Source organism: Amphiura filiformis, unplaced genomic scaffold (assembly GCF_039555335.1).
Source record: "Amphiura filiformis unplaced genomic scaffold, Afil_fr2py scaffold_38, whole genome shotgun sequence".
In the NCBI taxonomy this organism is placed as follows: Eukaryota; Metazoa; Echinodermata; class Ophiuroidea; order Amphilepidida; family Amphiuridae; genus Amphiura; species Amphiura filiformis.
Window position 1 is genome coordinate 223,875 of NW_027305502.1, and position 17,092 is coordinate 240,966.

General features: G+C 36.1%; 1 protein-coding gene across 1 annotated transcript in view; it reads right to left on the minus strand.

Moving 5' to 3' along the window:
* The window catches only part of LOC140144074 (glycine receptor subunit alpha-2-like), a 38,442-nt gene that overhangs the window by 12,546 nt on the left and 8,804 nt on the right, over positions 1–17,092 (minus strand). The window contains exons 3-5 of the mRNA XM_072165911.1: positions 4,634–4,704; positions 1,745–1,962; positions 346–428 (exon numbers count right to left, since the gene is read on the minus strand). Of these exons, the coding sequence (XP_072022012.1) occupies positions 346–428; positions 1,745–1,962; positions 4,634–4,704 (372 nt within the window). The remainder of the gene's footprint in view (positions 1–345; positions 429–1,744; positions 1,963–4,633; positions 4,705–17,092) is intronic.

Below are 17,092 nucleotides of genomic sequence, written 5' to 3' on the forward strand. Positions count from 1 at the left end.
TAAAAGCAAACAAGACATGTTTCAAAGAACTGTTAGAATAATGCCTATCTACAAAACAAATAGTGTGTGTAGTTAATTCAAAGTATAATTGTTTGCATTTTATTACCAATAAAATTAACTCTTCGGGAATGGATTTTCGTCTAGCAATGTTGTTACATAGCAAACTATTGAATTCATATTTCCAATTTCAAAATTGGCATACTTTATTTTTGGACATTGTCAATCTATTTTTGACGATAAGTTTTAACTCCTTACATGATATGAGTACAAGAGTTACAATAACGCTTAAGAAACTGACATTCACTCTTTTCACATTGTGAGAATAAGAGTTAAAATGACACTTACAACTCTCAAAGTCAGCTTCACACGATTGAAAGTCCAACGGGAAACGATGGAAATCCATTGCACATGATAGTTGTAAATTTAATCTGTAAAACAATCAAGAAAACACGATCAGCATAACCTAATGGATTTTAAAAGCATGGGTCGGTTCGAATTTCAACTGTCACATTTGCTACCCTTGAATACATTTCAATTAAAATGCACTTGACTGCAATATCTATTTGTAACACATGGTCGGATCCTTACATTACAACAACTGGGTTATCCATATGATATTTGACGGCAGAGACGGGAAGGTCGCAAATATAAGATATGCAAAATTATGTAAGTATAAAGAATGCGCGCACAAACTCTTACGATTTTATGACCCCCTATGTTTGATATAAAACATTTAGACCCCTCCTATTTTCAGTATAAAAATTCTATGAGATTGACCCCAGTATATTCATGATCCCCGCCCCTTCCCAAGAATATGACAGCCCACTTATAGGAATGGTTTATAGTAAATTGTTATTCGTCACTCTGCCAAATTCGTAACGATATATATGCCGTAGGAGCAAATTACCTGAGTCAGCGAAGCACACAGCAATTAAATATAATTATACTTGAAGGTGTCGATTAAAAGATGCGTGTCTTTGATAACTTACTCTTGCATGTAAAGTAAAATCGTTACTATCAGAAATTGGCTGATATGAACATTAAATTATTATTAGGTTATATCGGTTGTGTCTATAATTATGGTGGGCCATGACAAGAACAAAACACAAAATAATAATGCTCACAATTAGGTCCTGCATGCTTGTCTGTGTTATAAAAATATAGGCATACAACTTATCTTTTTGTCATGACTGCTGCTAGTCCCGGGCTGCTAGTGCTAGTAGTAAATTAGCCGAACACCGATATATCTATTTTTCTTAATTGAGATATAGGCACTAACTTGGCAAATAATTATAAGAAATAATATGGAAATTATTTCAAATTTTTTCAAAATAGCCTATACCTTGCATTTTTAAGTAAGGTGTCCTTATTGCAAAAAGTTGGAAAATGGCGCTTAACGGATTTTGCATCTGAACTCGTTAATTACTCTCTAAATGTAAAAGAGTAAATTTCCACTCTTTCAAGGAGTTGAACGAAGGACAACACGTTTTTGAGTGGAAAACACTCTCAAATGAAAGAAAGTACATCTTCTTTAGGCAATATTCACTCTTTTGAGAGTACTATACAGACTACTTTTTTTCGATCCTTTTACTTTTAGTATAATTTGTCCACTCAGAAAAGGGGTTGTCCTCCATTTCACTCTCTCCACTCGGTGTACATTTAGAGAATATTGTTGTCTCTAATGTTAAACAAGAAATGTCTTTAAAAAAGACAGTGGCAAAAACTACTCGGGAAAAATACCGACCTCATGTTATATAACACATCTCCTGACGAATTGATATGGATCCACCTGTTTTTGATAGTGATATCTGGCTGCACCGCTTCCTTCGCATTGGTTATGATGAGATCAGGCACCCATATCTCGTCTACGAAATGGGAGGTAGCGGGAAGATCCAGCTCGGGGTCGTATTCCAATCGAGGATCGTGCCAGCGTTGTCTTAGGTATATGGTAACGCCGAAATCCTAATTGTTGGTGAGAAATATTATGTAAAAGTAGAATATATCAGTAACAAAAACTAGTCTCCTTCACAGTCGGTTCCTAAGCAAACGTGATAACCACATGCAGTCTGGGCCCGAGACTATGAACTAATCCATAATGTGCATTATACATCAAAATACAACATTTATTTTTGGAAGACGCTAGACTTGGAAAATGAACACTAGTATTATGTTTGCTGAACAATTAGCAACAAACAAAAATCTGTTTGAGGGGAGACGCTGGGCATGGAAAATGCACACTGGTATTATGTTTGCTGTGCCATTACCAACAAACAAAAGTCTATCTCAGGGGATACTCGGGACATGGAAAATGTACACTGGTATCATATTTGTTGAACAATGATCAACGTACAGAATCTTGTTGGTCATTTTAAAGATCGTTCCTGAATTTCTTGTAAAGAACTTTTTTGAATAGCGTGATTCTATTCTATTCCATTCTATCCTATTTTCTATTCTATTCTATTCTATTCTATTCTATTATATATTCTATTCTATTCCATTCCATTCTACTCTCTATTCTATTCTATATTTTATTCCATTCTATATTATATTCCATTATATTCTATTCTATTCTATTCTATTCTCTATTCTATTCTAATAATTCTATTCTATTCTATTCTATTCTAATAATTCTGTTCTATTCTATTCTATTCTAATTATTCTATCCTATTCTATTCTATTCTATTCTATTCTATATTCTATTCTATTCTATTCTAATAATTCTATTCTATTCTATTCTAATAATTCTATTCTATTCTATTCTATTCTATTCTATTCTTTTCTATTCTATTCTAATAATTCTATTCTATTCTATTCCATTCTATTAAGAATAAGGATGAGCTGTCAAGACTGACTTGACAACAAAGGAACTTTCAAACTATATTCTATTCTTTCCATTCTATTCGATAGATTCTATTCTATTCTACTCTGTTCTATTAATTCTATTCTATTCTATTAATTCTATTCTATTCCATTGTATCCTATTCTATATTCTATGCTATTCTATTCTAATAATTCTATTCCATTCTATTAAGAATAAGGATGAGCTATTAAGACTGACTTGACAACAAAAGAAATTTCCAACTATATTCTATTCTTTTCATTCTATTCGATAGATTCTATTCTATTCTACTCTGTTCTATTCTATTCTATTCAATTCTACTCTATTCTATTCTATTAATTACATTCTATTCTTTTCTATGCGATCTATTCTATTCTATTTTCTAGTCTATTCTCTATTCTATTCTATTCTATTCTATTCTATTCTATTCTATTCTTTTCTATTCTATTCTACTATTCCATAATAACACTATATTCTGTTCTACTTTTTCCAATTGTTTTAATATTATGGACGTGTATAATGTTATTAATACCAGGAGTTGACAGACATATAAAAACACTATTTTCATGACAAGAACTAATATATATTGTCATGAGGTGATTTCTTAATCACGTGTTTTTATCATTAGAACTGTCAAGCGTATATCCATCATTTACCCTCGATTCCAGATAAAATATTGTCTATCGATATTAATAAAACAACAACTCTTGCATCTAATAATGAGTAAGTCAGATAAATAGGAAATGGGTAAAATGTGCTATTCCTAGCGCTGTTGAAATTCATCATACAACCCTTATAGAAGACATGACTTTAAGCTTCCACACAAGGAGTGTGAATTTCATATGGGGTTACCTGAATTGCTGACTCCGTTTGAAATCTACATACACCCCCTGTGTGGCAGATAAAGGTCATGTTTTCCACAGGGGTATATGGATTTCAAAAGGAATAGCACAATGTGTCCCCCTCCTCCTATTCTTCCCCCTCTTCCTCTTCCTCTTTTTCTTCTTCTTTATCTCCTCGTCATTCATCTTCTTTTTTCTTTTCTTCTTCATCTCTTTCTCATTTTCTTATTCGTTATTTTTTCTCCTCATTCTTCAAATTCATCTTCTTCTTGCTCTTCAAACTCTTCTTCTTCAAATTCTTTATATTCTTCAAATTCTTCTTCAAATTTAAAGAAGAAGAATTTGAAGAAGAATTTAAAGAAGAATTTGAAGAAGAATTTGAAGAAGAATTTGAAAAAAAGAATATTAAGAAGAATTTGAAGAAGAAGAATCTGAAGAAGAATTTGAAGAAGAAGAACTTGAAGAAGAAGAATTTGAAAAAGTAGAATTTGAAGACTTCAAATTCAAATTCTTCTTTTTCAAATTCTTCTTCTTCTCCTTCAAATTCTTCTTCTTTAAATGCTTCTTCAAATTCTTCTTCAAATTCTTCTTCTTCAAATTCTTCTTCAAGTTCTTCTACAAATTCTTCTTTTTCAAATTCTTCAAATTTTTCTTCTTCAAATTCTTCTTCAAATTCTTCTTAAAATTCTTCTTCTTCAAATTCTTCTTCTTCAAATTCTTCTTCTTCTTCAAATTCTTCTTCTTCAAATTCTTCTTCTTCAAATTCTTCTTCTTCTGCTAATTCTTCTTCTTCTGCAAATTCTTCTTTTTCAAATTCTTCTTCTTCAAATTCTTCTTCTTCAAATTCTTCTTCTTCAAATTCTTCTTCTTCTGCAAATTCTTCTTCTTCAAATTCTTCTTCTTCAAACTCTTCTTCTCCAAATTCTTATAATACACCATGTATCTGACTTACCATGTGTGATTCTCGTATGGAGTCAAAACTCGCCAAATAAAAACCAACTTCCACTCTGACAGGCATACCAGCTATAAATAAAAGTGATATAGGATAAAAAAAATACCGTATTGATAAATTCACAATAAGGTCATTAATTTTGTTTCATATTCTACATGACGTATAATTATGATTGAATGTTTATGCCAGTGGAAGTTATTAATATTTAATGTATATTCCCGTATATTTGTTCTATTACCCGCTTGCTTTAAGAAGTAAATTTTGCCGATACTTGCAAATACAAAAACATGATAAAAGAAGAAACGGTAATCTGAAAAATATTGAAGGAATATCTGCATGAAAAGCACCCAATACATCTTTATCCTTAAAATAACCTAATTTTACACTTTGTCAATGCATATTGTTGTTTGCAGAAAATTTCTCGCATGAAAACAATCACATTTGATGTTGAATGTTTTAAGATAATCAAATTCATGTTCAAGCACTAGGTACTCCAAAACATATAATAATCAGATTATATATACTGTGAATAATATAAAATAAAAAGCGAGATCCACCCTTCGATTCCTTTAATCAGAAAATATAGTAATTAACTTTCATTGCCCTTGACAACTAATAATACAATATGGCGCAGGTTCTAAATACTGATAACGTTTTTTGATTAATTTGAACATACAGGGTTTTTATAAAGCGGTGAAAGTCAAAATGTCAATATAAATAGTCGTTTGAAAGACCGTTTTAAGACTTCTACTTGATTATTTTGCATTTTTGGCGCCGCGCAATTGTTTCATGAATTGGGTAGTAGGAAGTAGGCCCGTTTTGTTTTTTGTTTTGTTTTGTTTTGTTTTTATTAGCTTTTTGCCGTAAAACATGAAATTCTGATAAATATTTTGAAGAAAATTTACTTGATTCGATTATAGGTATAAAACAATTGATATTTTGCACTTCAATGGTGTAAATGAACCACAATAGACTTTTGATCACTCGCAAATGACATCGTAATTCAAAATAAAGTTTAATTTTAAATCTTTTAAAAATAAAATCTTAAACTGATAAGCGATTTGAGACAACATTATTTTTAGCCTAATGTGTTACAATGTCACTGACCCTGATACATTCCATTGTGTGACTTTGCAACATAGTCTACTCATGGACTGTAGAAATAAAGTTCTACAGTCCATGGTCTACTGGACTGATGTCATTGACCCCAGTAGTGATACATACTTGACAAGTTTACAACTTGACATTCATAAGTTATGAACAGGTGTTACAATGTCACTGACCGTGATACATTCCAATGTGTGACTTTGCAACATGGTCTACTGCACTGGTGTCACTGACCTCAGCAGTGATACATACTTGTTTACAACTTGACATTCATAAGTTATGAACAGGTGTTACAATGTCATCATCATCATCAGTCGGCTGCGGAGCAGGCGACTACACGTTTTCTCCAACTATTGCGATCTTAATGGGCAAGCGAAACAATTTTGTTTGGATGCAGCATCTCTTCAGTATCTCCCAGGAGGTGCTGTACATACTGTAAGTACAGTGTGCGTGGCCGTCCCGGTTTCCTCTTCCCATGTGGTGGAATATAAAGGGTATATTCTTTCACAGGCTCATTGTCTTCAAGACGCAGTATATGGCCGAGAAATTTGAGTTGATGAATCTTGACTCTGGCAAGTTACAATGTCACTGACCGTGATACATTCCAATGTGTGACTTTGCAGCATGGTTTGCTGTACTGATGTCACTGACCTCAGTAGTGATACCTACTTGTTTACAACTTGACATTCCAAACTACTGTTACAATGTCACTGACCGTGATACATTCCAATGTGCGACTTTGCAACATAATCTACTGCACTGATGTCATTGACCACAGTAGTGATACACACTTGTTTACAATTTGACACTCCAAAGTTATGAACAGGTGTTACTATGTCACTGGCCTTGATACATTCCAATAGTGACATTGCTACATGTTCAACCCCACTGATGCCATTGACCTTAGTAGTGATACATACTTGTATTGTTTTCAACTTGATATTCCAAAGTTATGAATAGGTGTTACAATGTCACTGCCCTTGATACATTCCAATGTATGACTTTGCAACATAATCTACTGGACTGATGTCATTGACCTCAGTAGTGATACATACTTGTTTACAACTTGACATTCCAAACTTATCAACAGGTGTTACAATGTCACTGACCGTGATACATTCCAATGTGTGACTTTGCAACATAATCTACTGCACTGATGTCATTGACCGTGTGGTCATTGACCACAGTAGTGATACACACTTGTTTACAATTTGACACTCCAAAGTTATGAATAGGTGTTACAATGTCACTACCCTTGATACATTCCAATGTATGACTTTGCAACATAATCTACTGGACTGATGTCATTGACCTCAGTAGTGATACTTGTTTACAATTTGACATTCCAACTACATGAACAGGTGTTACAATGTCACTGACCGTGATACATTCCAATGTATGACTTTGCAACATAATCATGGACGAATTATAGAGCACGAAGTGCGATGGACTTGCAACTCCGTTCGTCGACGTGAGTTCAGTGACGTCAACACTTGCAACATGTGGACGTAGATAGCAGCAGCATTTTTCTGTCATTAGCATAAGTCTCCACAGCACTACGCAGTACTATCGTAGGTGGCAGCAGCATTTTTCTGCAGTTTTCACAGCCTGAGTTTTCAGTAGGCTATCAGCACAGGGTAATACACAGGGGAAGCCGACGCTGTCGCCATCTTTTTGTATTACGCTAGTATAGAAGTTGCAACGGCCTGACATAATCTACTGGACTAATGTCATTGACTTCAGTAAGTGATACCTACTTGTTTACAACTTGACATTCCAAAGTTATGAACAGGACGGTGTTACAATGTCACTGGCTTTGATACATTCCAATGAGTGACTTTGCAACAAGGTCTACTGCACTGATGTCATTGACCTCAGTAGTGATACATACTTGTTTACAACTTGACCTTCCAAAGTTATGAACAGGACGGTGTTACAATGTCACTGGCTTTGACATATTCCAATGTGTGACTTTGCAACATGGTCTACTGCACTGATGTCATTGACCCCAGCAGTGATACATACTTGTTTACAACTTGACATTCCAAAGTTATGAACAGGACGGTGTTACAATGTCACTGGCCTTGATACATTCCAATGTGTAACTTTGCAACATAATCTACTGCACTGATGTCATTGACCTCAGTAGTGATACATACTTGTTTACAACTTGACATTCCAAAGATATGAATAGGTGTTACAATGTCACCGCCCTTGATAGGGCCTACATTCCAATGAGCGACTTTGCAACATGGTCTGTTGCACGTACTGATGTCATTGACCTCAGTAGTGATACATACTTGTTTACAACTTGACATTCATAAGTTATGAACAGGACAGTCGTGTTACAATGTCACTGGCCTTGATACATTCCAATGAGCGACTTTGCAACATGGTCTACTGCACTGATGTCATTGACCCCAGTAGTGATACCAGGCGGTTGACACTGAAAAATTTGCATGGAAAAATGACCCGTCTCCTCCGCAGCCAATTTGGTTCCGCTCCATCGAAATCAAACTGGTCACGGAGGAGACTACCCTCCTTTGTGTTTGTTCATTTGTGTATGGAGAGCCCTTTTTGGAGTCCGGAATGACTTAGGCTACGCTCTCAGCTAGAGTCCGACGCTGCATTGCACTAGAAATACCTTTTCTGTGAAATCGCTATAGAGCCAACCGGGAGCACGTATTCGTTTTGAAAATATAGCATTAAAATTAGTATCACCCTTGTGGCCCCCGTGCAGTGGAAAACCTTAATTCTTTCATTAAAAGGAAATGAAAATTAAAAAAACACGGATCTACTTGTGCACCAATAAAATTGGCACAGCAATTTGTCTCAAATATGAATGAATTTTAAGAAACATACGGGGTATGATGAACATTGACCTGACGCCATGATAGTAGGATCTATTAGTCGTTTTATATACAATGTATATACCGTATTGTCATAATACCAATATTTGTCATTATATATAATGAGTAATATCTAGCAACGTAAATGTGCAGTTCATATGCACAAACGAATACTGATCTTTATGATATTCAGGTTTTGTACATCACATATAACATGTCACATAGGAGGTCATACGTGTTGACCTTCATCTATTGTATTTGTTCATCTGTGTATGGAGAGGATTAGCGCCATTAAACGCCATTAAAACGCCATCAGTATTAGGGCGTAGTTCAATGAACTCACCGGATTGCTATTCCAAGTACTTTGATAATACAGATAATATGTATTAAAGCCATATTATAACAGTTTCATTCAAAATAGATAAGTATTTCTTTGCCATAAAATGTTAGCTTTTATTATCAGATATGTCCCCTTTTAATTTTGAGCCAAACAACCGAGGTAAAGCAAAGAAAATTGGAATTTACTACCAGCGCCGATGTCGCCAATGTGTATCACTCTGTCGGTTGTGTTACGGTACTATCCTTTGATGTGTATATCCGTCCCGCACGCAATGCACGTACTGTGTTGTCAATATCGTGTACGCGTTCGACTAATATTTCCATCGTAATAATAAAACGCCGGTTCCGACGTTTTATTCAAAATCTCGGATTTTGACAAAACTACAGCACCTATAGTCTTGATTTTTCAGGGTATGATAGTTTAATAAAGTACAATATAATCATGTAAAAAACAGAATTTTGAAAAACTATTGAGGGCGTTCTTCTCAGCAAATGTTATAATATGGCTTTAATGGGTCGAGGCGATTGCATTGAAAAACCTAATAAATTATTCATAACAGTTACGTAATCAATCGATAGTGCGGACACTTTTCATTTGCAAACCACCAAAATTCGTGATCTTTTAGCGTTGGAAAAGAAACCACGTGAATAGAGTGCCCTCTCAAGAATATCAACTCTCTGGTGATACATACTTGTTTACAACTTGACATTCCAAAGTTATGAATAGGTGTTACAATGTCACCGCCCTTGATACATTCCAATGAGCGACTTTGCAACATGGTCTACTGCACTGATGTCATTGACCTCAGTAAGTGATACCTACTTGTTTACAATTTGACATTCCAAAGTTATGAACAGGTGTTACTATGTCACTCAGTCAGCCGCCTGGACAACCAATTCTTTAGAAATGCTTAGTCGCGCTAAAAGTCGATCGATACATGTAAAAATCAGCACAATTCAGAGATACACCTTTTTGCTATGAAATTAATTTTCTCGGTCAAATATAAAGCAATATTTTTTTTTTTTTCAGTAATGTCAGTTAAAAACTTGGTGCTTGGATATACATTTTTTTTTTAAATCCTGGTGTTAAAATTAAGCATCAAATTGTGTCTTTTAGTGTGATATTTTTGATTTTTATAGGCCTTGAATTCGCCTGCGAGCTTTTTACGGAATTCATGTTTTAGCGTCTCAAACTAACATAGTTTGCTAAAGAAAGATATTTCCCACCTCTGTAAAGCACATCGTGTGGGTCTATATGTTATAGTTTTGTCAGAATTTCCGTTTTGTTTTACCTTTTTCCATTCATGCTCCGAAAATGTCAAACTAAGTAAAAGTAGGTAATGGTGAGTACTTTTATCTCGAGAGCAACCAGCAGAAATAGTCGATATTTCCTTTGTTGTTATCCAGGTCAATTTTTCATTGAAAGCAAATTGCCCGACCAGCGATTAAATCCCCAATTGGGTGTTCTGGTTAAACATGATCAGTAGGAGCGCTATAGGTCTGGGAATTTCTTTGCTATATTGAAGTTCTGGCAACACTATAGTGTGATGTGCCCTGAGTAATTTGATTTAATTTAATTATTTAACTTTGTTTACAAGCTGAAAGTATTTCATGAGATGGGAAACCCCCTTGTACGTGCAAGATAATGGTGTGGAAAGTCGTTTTGGAATTCCCCCAAATTATTGTAAACAAAGTCAGATCTATGTTTGGAACTTGGAAAGCCCCAGTTCATTATTGCACCATCAGGAAAACCCCAGGAAGTGATGTAATGTGAAAGGTGAATGTGTATAATTAATATTGGGAAATCCCAAGATTGCAGCAATGTTGTGAAAATGTGATTGAAGTAATGGTTTATTAATAGATGATGGGTTTTTTGCATGAGTGCTGATATAAAAAGCTGAAGGCTTTTGTTGGGACTTTACAGAATGCCATGGGAGATTGAAAACTCCACATGTGTGTGATGGTCTTCGTGCTTCAAAAAAGAAGTACATTTTAACCAGTTTATATAGCCAATAATTGAGCTAATTTTAATACAGCAACGAAGAAGACAGCGAGCACACAAAAGTGCTCTTCCTCATCAAAGGATTAAAAGTTCTTCTGTCAAATTGCTGGAGTTTGCTGGGTTTGTGAAGGCCACGCATCTGTCAAGAAACAGTGGAGCTGTGTTAAAGAAACCGGTTCCCTGGAAAAAGAGTGATTGGTGAAAGAAACACCATTTTTGGAGAAAGCAGCGCAAGGAGATGTATTTTTGGAGAAAGCAGCGCAAGGAGACATATTTGTGGAGATAACAGCGCAAAGGAGATTGGAGAAAGCATCATCATTTTCGTATGAGGATTTTATACGCAAGGATTTATAAGCGCAAGTGTACACTGGACTTCGCAGGACAAGCGAATAAGGATATATTACATCAGTCGTCCAGAACATTGCAAGAACTCTAGGATCACCAACAAGAAGACAGCTGGTTAAGTAGTCATAGAGTAAAACTGTCATTGTGTGATTTTATTGTATATGCGATAGTGTTATTATATGTACCAATCCTACTCTGTTTTCAATTAAAGACTTAGTTTTTGTTAGCTTAAATAAACAGTGTATTTGTGTTGTGCATTCGTGTGAGTTCGGGTAAAAGGTGATTTTGGCCTTGAGTCAAGTGCGACTCGTAACAAAAATTGGGGGCTCGTCGTCCGGGAGTATACACTGTAAAAAAAGTTAACATTAATTTACTGAGTCTTAAAAGTGAAAGTACAGTATGCCAGAGTTCAAAGCAGAAGAGTTTCTTGAAACTATAAATTGGGAGAAATTTGATAAGTTGAAGAAACCTGATTTATTAGCATTTGCAAAATACTATGAATTGGATGTAAAGCAAGCCAACAGAAAACAAATAATCAAAAATGCCTTGATCGAAGTTTTGGTTGATGAAGAGTATTTTGAGGAATCTATTTTGGACAAGAGAAAAGAGGTCAAAACTGAAATCGGGGATGCAGTTAAGTTGAAAGAACTAGAAGTTCAGGTGGAAATGGAAAAAATGAAAATGCAATTGCAGTTGGACATGCAAAAGCTAGATATGCAAAATAAAGAAAAACAAGAAAGATTAGATATGGAAAATAAAGAAAGACAAGAAAGACTAGACATGCAAAACAAGAAACTAGAAATGGAAGAAAAAGCACGCCAAGAAAAGATGGCGCTTGAGCACCACAAATTAGAAACAGAAGAAAAGGAAAAGGTAGCAAAATTGGAACTTGAAAAACAAAAATTGGATATGGAAGAAAAGGAAAAACTAGCTAAGATTCAAATGGAAGCACATTTGAAAGAAAAAGAAATTGAGTTTGAACAAGAGAAGTTAGCAAAACTAGGTGACAAATACTCATCAAGTTTCTCCTCAAAGTCAAAGTCAGGGTTTGATGTTACAAAGTATGTAAAGCTTGTGCCTAAATTCAAAGAGAAAGAAGTTGACGAGTACTTTCAACATTTTGAAAAGGTAGCTACAAATTTGAAATGGCCTCCAGAACATTGGACCCTACTGTTACAAAGTAGTTTTGTGGGGAAGGCCAGGGAGACTTACTCAGCTCTACCAATAGAGAAGTGTAATAATTATGAAGAAGTTAAACAGGCAGTCCTTAAGGCCTATGAATTGGTGCCTGAAGCATACAGACAAAAGTTCAGAGATTCAAGAAAGCAAGCAGATCAAACCCATGTAGAATTTGCCAGAGTAAAAGAACAAATGTTTGACAGGTGGCTTGGTTCAAAAGAAGTCAAAGATGATTTCGGCCAACTTAAGCAATTAGTTCTTATAGAAGAGTTCAAGAAGTGTGTCCACGTTGACATTAAAACCCATTTGGATGAAAGCGCTAGCAAAATTAAGACACTAAACGAGGCGGCGACAATGGCGGACGACTATGGCTTAACTCACAAATTGAATGGGAGTAGATTTGGTCATAACAGAAGTTATTCAAACAGGTTCAGCCATAATCAACCTAGAACAAATCAGGGTGGTACACAAGAAGTGAAACCTCAGTCTAATTCACAGCATAGTGCTGGTGGTAGAGGGACCCCAGGGAGTTCAGGTAACAGAGCAAAATTTGGGACTGAATTTAAAGCCAAAGTAACTTGTACTCATTGTAAGAGACCAGGGCATACGATGACCCAGTGTTATTTCTTAAAAGGCAGACAAGACGCACAAAAACAGCAGCAAACTGCTAGTAATACTGTAGGATGTGCAGTGTCACTTGAGTCAAAGAAACAAGTCAGTCAAATCAAGAAACAAGAATTCCCACAAAAGGGAGGTGAGACAGACAAGGTGTGTGAAGAATTTGAACCATTTGTGTTGGAGGGAGTAGTATCACTTGGTGAGAATGGTAGTCCAAAGCCCATTAAGATTGTGCGAGATACGTGTTGTGCACGGTCTATGATTCTGGAAGGAACTTTGCCCTTTAATGAGGATAGTTCAGCAGGTAATGCTTTGATCCAGGGTATTGGGATGGAAATAATTAGTGTACCTCTCCACAAAATTAACTTGAAATCTGACTTAGTTTCTGGTCCTGTAACCATAGGAGTTAGACATGAATTGCCAGTCAAGGGAGTGTCCATGTTGCTAGGAAATGATCTGGCACGGGAGAAGGTTTTTCCTGACCCAATAGTCACAGATAAGCCCTGTTTACAGGATGATAATAGTGAGGAAGAGGAGATATTTCCTGCATGTGCAGTGACACGGGCAATGAGTAAGAGAGCCTCATTAGAAACAATTGAGGACAACCAAATTGATGACTTAGGCTACAATTTGGAAGACACATTTGTGTCAAAGTTGAATGAGAAAGAAGATAAACTTCCTTCTCCTGGGGATAAAAATACCCCTAAAAATGACACAGCCTCTGAGCATGAACAAATTGGAGAAACCATGAGAGACCCATTAAGTCATGACAAGCTAATTCTGGAGCAACAAAATGACCCAGAACTCAAAGAGATCAATCAAAGGGCATTGACCCTAGAAGAAGCAGAACAAAATTCTGTCTGTTTTTACAAACAAGATGATGTGCTAATGAGAAAATGGCGCCCCCTGATGTACCTGCCGATGAAGAGTGGAAGGTAGTGCACCAAATTGTGGTACCAAAAGTATACCACACTGAAGTAATTAACATAGCACATGACAGTCCAATGGCAGGGCATTTGGGTGTTAAGAAAACTCATGAAAGAATTCTGAGACATTTCTGGTGGCCCACTCAGAAAAGATGTTTCTGAATATTGCAAAACATGTCACATATGCCAAGTAGTAGGGAAGCCAAATCAGAAAATACCTCCTGCTCCATTGAAGCCAATTCCAGCCTTTGACGAACCATTTAGTAGGGTTATTATTGATTGTGTAGGCCCCCTACCAAAGACTAAGTCAGGTAATCAATACCTTCTGACAATTATGTGCGCGTCAACACGCTTTCCTGAAGCCATACCCTTGAGAAATATTAAAGCAGTGACAATAGTGAAAGCTTTAACCAAGTTCTTCACATTTGTGGGGCTCCCCAAGTCCATACAGTCAGACAAAGGATCAAACTTTACTTCTGGAGTATTTCAGCAGGTCATGTATCAATTAGGTATAGAACAGTATACCTCAAGTGCTTACCATCCAGAATCACAAGGTGCACTAGAAAGGTTCCACCAAACATTGAAAAACATGATCAGGACATACTGTTTGGAATTTCAGAGGGACTGGGATGAGGGAGTGCACTTGTTGTTGTTTGCTGCTAGGGAAGCTGTTCAGGAAACTTTGGGATTTAGTCCTTTTGAGTTAGTGTTTGGACACACAGTGCGCGGGCCCTTAAAGTTGTTGAAAGAAAAGTGGCTCAATGAGAAATCAGATATCAATTTATTGGATTATGTCTCCAATTTTAAGCATAGGCTTAACAGAGTAACTGATATTGCCAAAGAAAACTTGAAACAGGGTCAAGCCAAAATGAAACAGTGGTATGATAAACATGCCAAAGAGAGAGTGTTCAAACCAGGTGACAAAGTTCTAGTACTGTTTCCAATTCCAGGACACCCATTACAAGCCAGATATCATGGTCCATGTGAAGTAGAGTCAAAAGTGGGTGAAGTAGATTATATTATCAAGACTCCTGGTAGACGCAAGAGCAGGCAGTTATGCCACATAAATATGCTCAAAGAGTATGTTGAAAGAAGTGACAGTGGCATTCCAAAACCTGTGTGTACAGTAAAACATGCTGATAATGTAGACAAACATGCCGATGTAGACAAAATCGCCAATGTAGACAAGAGTAAAGATGACAATTCTGATGTCACATTTGACCAGGATAAAGAGCTGGAGCACAAAGAGTATAATGTAAAATTGAACAATTCTGATGTGCTCACTAATTTGGACTCAAAGTTAGGTCATCTTTCTCAAGATCAACAAAGTCAAATTGCAAATTTGATTCACAAATTTGACAATATATTTCCTGATACGCCAAGTAGAACAAATGCTGCATTTCATGATGTAGATGTTGGTGATACAAAACCAATCAAGCAGCATCCTTACAGAGTCAATCCATTGAAAATGGAACATCTCAAAAATGAGATTAATTATATGCTAGACAATGATATCATAGAATCAAGTAGTAGTGAGTGGAGTTCACCATGTATTCTTGTTCCCAAGCCTGATGGTTCATACCGATTGGTCGCAGACATGAGAGCTGCAAATGTTCATTCAAAGACAGACTCGTACCCAATTCCAAGAATTGATGATTGCATAGACAAAATTGGGAATGCAAAATTTGTTAGCAAATTTGATCTTTTGAAAGGGTACTGGCAGGTTCCACTCACAGACCGTGCCAAAGAGATTTCTGCTTTTTGTACACCATTTGGTCTTTACCAATACAAAGTTATGCCATTCGGGTTGAAAAACGCCCCAGCAACATTTCAGAGAATGGTGAACCAAATTGTGGCAGACATAGAGGGATGTGAAGCGTATGTAGATGATTTGATTGTTTACAGTCAAACTTGGGAACAACACATGGAACAACTCCATCAATTGTTTGAGAAGCTGTCTGAAGTACAGTTGACAGTCAATCTGGTAAAAAGTGAGTTTTGCCATGCCACAGTCACATACTTAGGATATGTTGTAGGTCAAGGTCAGGTGAAACCTATCAAAGCCAAAGTTGAAGCAATTGAGCAATACCCCACACCTGTAAACAAGAAGGCACTCATGAGATTTCTAGGAATGGTTGGCTATTATAGAAAGTTCTGTCCAAACTTTTCAGAGATAGCAAGTCCTTTGACTGATTTGTTGAAGAAAGATGCAAAATTCATTTGGTCAGAACAGTGTGAAAATGCTTTTCACAAAGTCAAGTCAATACTCATGAGTTCACCAGTGCTAACTGCACCTGATTTTCAGAAGCAGTTCAAGTTGACTGTTGATGCCAGTGACATAGGCTGTGGAGGTGTTGTGATGCAAGAGGGTGAAGATCAAATTGACCACCCCATATGTTACTTTTCAAGGAAATTCAGCAAGCACCAGAGAAATTACTCCACAATTGAGAAGGAGTGTCTAGCATTGCTATTAGCATTGCTACATTTTGATGTGTATTTGGGTACCACAGTATACCCTGTGCTTGTTTTCACAGATCACAATCCCTCACCTTCATCAACAGGATGAAGAACAAAACCAAAGACTGGTGAGGTGGAGTTTGACCTTGCAAGAGTACAATCTGGACATCAAACATATTAAGGGAAAAGACAATGTAATGGCTGATGCCCTGTCCAGAATTGCATAAAAAGGGCTGATAAACAAAAATTTCCTTTAAAAGGGAAGTTGTGTGTGACAAGTAGTCACTGTGTATGATGAGTTAAATACTCAAAGTTGATAATATGTTGAAGTTGATGTAAAAGAAGAAAACATTTAAGAAAGTTTTCATTACATTCGAACTTTCTTCTTTTAAGGGGAGGGTGTGATGTGCCCTGAGTAATTTGATTTAATTTAATTATTTAACTTTGTTTACAAGCTGAAAGTATTTCATGAGATGGAAACCCCCTTGTACGTGCAAGATAATGGTGTGGAAAGTCGTTTTGGAATTCCCCCAAATTATTGTAAACAAAGTCAGATCTATGTTTGGAACTTGGAAAGCCCCAGTTCATTATTGCACCATCAGGAAAACCCCCCAGGAAGTGATGTAATGTGAAAGGT